Consider the following 2,505-nt stretch of genomic DNA (forward strand, 5'->3'; position numbering starts at 1 on the left):
GAACTTACCACTATGCTAGAATACAGTTAGTTAATAAAAAAACAAATCTGTCACTATATTTAATAGTCTACTATACTCTAATTTTCTGGATGCATTTTTAATACTCATTTAAATATTTCCACATTTATTGTTAGCATAAACAATTCAAAAAACAAACCCATCTGAAGTATTTCATTCCGATATGTGCGAGTGTTTAACGTAGGCCCAGGAAGTGTGAGTAGCGCGTGCGTGAGTGTGTGTGGCAGTCGAGCTAAGGGAATGTGAAGGGGATCAATATGAAGGGGTCTATTCCTGCCACGCAACTGTGCGTCTGTGTGTATGTGAGTCAGTTAGTGTCCGCAAGTGTGTGTGTACATGTGTGCGAGCGAGTTTGTGTGTGCCAGCTGGCCTGGCTACAGCAAGATCAATACAACAAATGATTACCATTTCCACCTCCCTCCCTCCACAGCCTCGCTTTGGCCGCTCAGTGAGCCTCAACACCCCCACAAACCTCCTCCACACACGCATACACACAAACCAAAACAAACCACCCCCCCACTCTTGACCCACATCTCTGAAAGCTCAAATAAAATTTGCAAGTTTATGAATAGTAATACGTATTTGGGCTTTTTACGAGTTAAAAAGTTTTGGGACAGTTAACTGAAGTTATAGATTTTACAGTTAAAACAAGAATGAATATAGAGAATGACCACAAAGTCAGCATTTAACCATCAGTTTTTATTGGCATTTGTATTAAATTGACACATCCAAAAAATTGATGTTCAATTCAATATTCACCCCTCTTGCTCTGTACACGTACGTACATGCTTCCAGATAATCATTTTGTCTATTGACTGTCAAAAACAATGACAAATCACAAGTTAGTACTACATTCTACTTTTTTTAAGGTTGCAACTATTAACTGTTTTTATTACCGATTAACCTGCATTTATCACTTCATTTACAATACAACAGTGAAAACTGTCCATCAGGGCTTCCCAGAACCTAAAAGTTTTTTTGTTTAAATGACATGTTTTACAAACCCCAATTTCCATTTATGTGTAAAGAAAAATTTCACATTTGAGAAGCTGGTGAATTTTAAGCATTTTTACGCAGCTATTTAAACATAAGCTTCAGCTTAACTATAAGATAGTTTTGAGGCTTTTTAAAAAACTTTATTTGACAGTGGACAAAAGCTTAGTCTAAATGAAACAAAAACTCATATTCATCATAAAATGAGATGAGAAAATCAATCTTATCAGTTGTGAGGACATACCCAGCAAAAGCTCGCCAATTTCAGTTAATTATCTAATGATTAATACAAGATTTAATACAATCTAAAACATATCATCCGAACACAAAGATTCATTGACTAAATGTTTCAGCAATGAATTTAAAAAGGATACTAATAGAGTAACTTGGAGGTAGTAAAAGCTGAAGCAGAATGGCCAAAACAAAAAGGAAAGAAAATGCCTGATAGATTGGTCCATGGAGAGAACACATGATAGGATGAACAGAGAGGGAGAGAGAGGAAAAAAAAGAGGAGAGAGGAGGCATCCTGTGGAGAAAGGAGGGGATTTCCCACAGCACAGATGGAAGCCATTAGTACGGTGTTGTTGCTTGAAAACCTTTCATGTCTTTGCAGTTATTAGATAATACTGGGTTAACAGTAAACAGCATGATTCTGCAAATGGATATTATAAGCAGACGCAGCGATTGTTTTACCATTCACTACCTAAAATTGGTTTAAATGTGATAAAATGTAATAATTCAAAATGTAACCTATAAAGTCTCCATGCCGAGTTTGAAATTGTCGGCATGACGATGAAATTGTTCCATGGCTCGAACTTAACCGAAAAACTCCCTGAGACAGAGACTGTTGCTGTGAGGTCATGTCGAAGCCAAAGCCACAACCACAACTATGTGCGCACAAACAGACACACACAAACACCCACACACACTCTACTGGGTGATACATGCTTGCTGATGTCATCACCGCAGCTCTGGTGACCCACAGGGGTCAACCAGGGGTCTCGCCTCTGATCTCTGAACTCCACGACCTAACATCTGTCCCATCATTTAACATTTGGATATTTCTGTTATTCTGTTTGGTTCACGCAGGAACCGAAAAATAAACACAAAAACAGAATTTGCAGTTGGGATATCCAACTCTTCAGAAATAATAATATAATAAAAAAGTTAGGCCTTTTGCTTTGAAAGACTCTCTTAAACAATGTACGTATTTAGAGCTTAGGGCTGTTCTGTTCAACACATGTTCAGTTAAATGGCCTACTGTATGCCGCACGTAAAAAAGCTAAATGTTTTTGATTACTGAGCTTACACAGGGGACGATGGGAAATGGGATAAGAGGGGAAGCTTCTTTCCCTTTCTCCCTCTTTTCCTTCTTACCTTATTTTCTCCTCTGCTAGCTTTCCCTCATTCAGGCACCCCTCCATTCGCCTCGCCTCCCCTGCACGGGCTGCCAAATCCTCCACTGAGCAGGAGAGAGAGAGAGAGAGAGAGAGA

At 38.8% G+C, this 2,505-nt stretch overlaps 1 protein-coding gene across 1 annotated transcript in view; it reads right to left on the reverse strand.

The window, feature by feature from the left end:
- LOC116672368 (trichohyalin) overlaps positions 1-2,505 on the reverse strand; it is a 104,091-nt gene that overhangs the window by 28,984 nt on the left and 72,602 nt on the right. Inside the window, exon 20 of the mRNA XM_032504179.1 lies at positions 2,389-2,473. Coding sequence (XP_032360070.1) covers positions 2,389-2,473 — 85 coding nt within the window. The remainder of the gene's footprint in view (positions 1-2,388; positions 2,474-2,505) is intronic.

Source organism: Etheostoma spectabile, chromosome 22, assembly GCF_008692095.1.
Source record: "Etheostoma spectabile isolate EspeVRDwgs_2016 chromosome 22, UIUC_Espe_1.0, whole genome shotgun sequence".
Taxonomy (NCBI): Eukaryota; Metazoa; Chordata; class Actinopteri; order Perciformes; family Percidae; genus Etheostoma; species Etheostoma spectabile.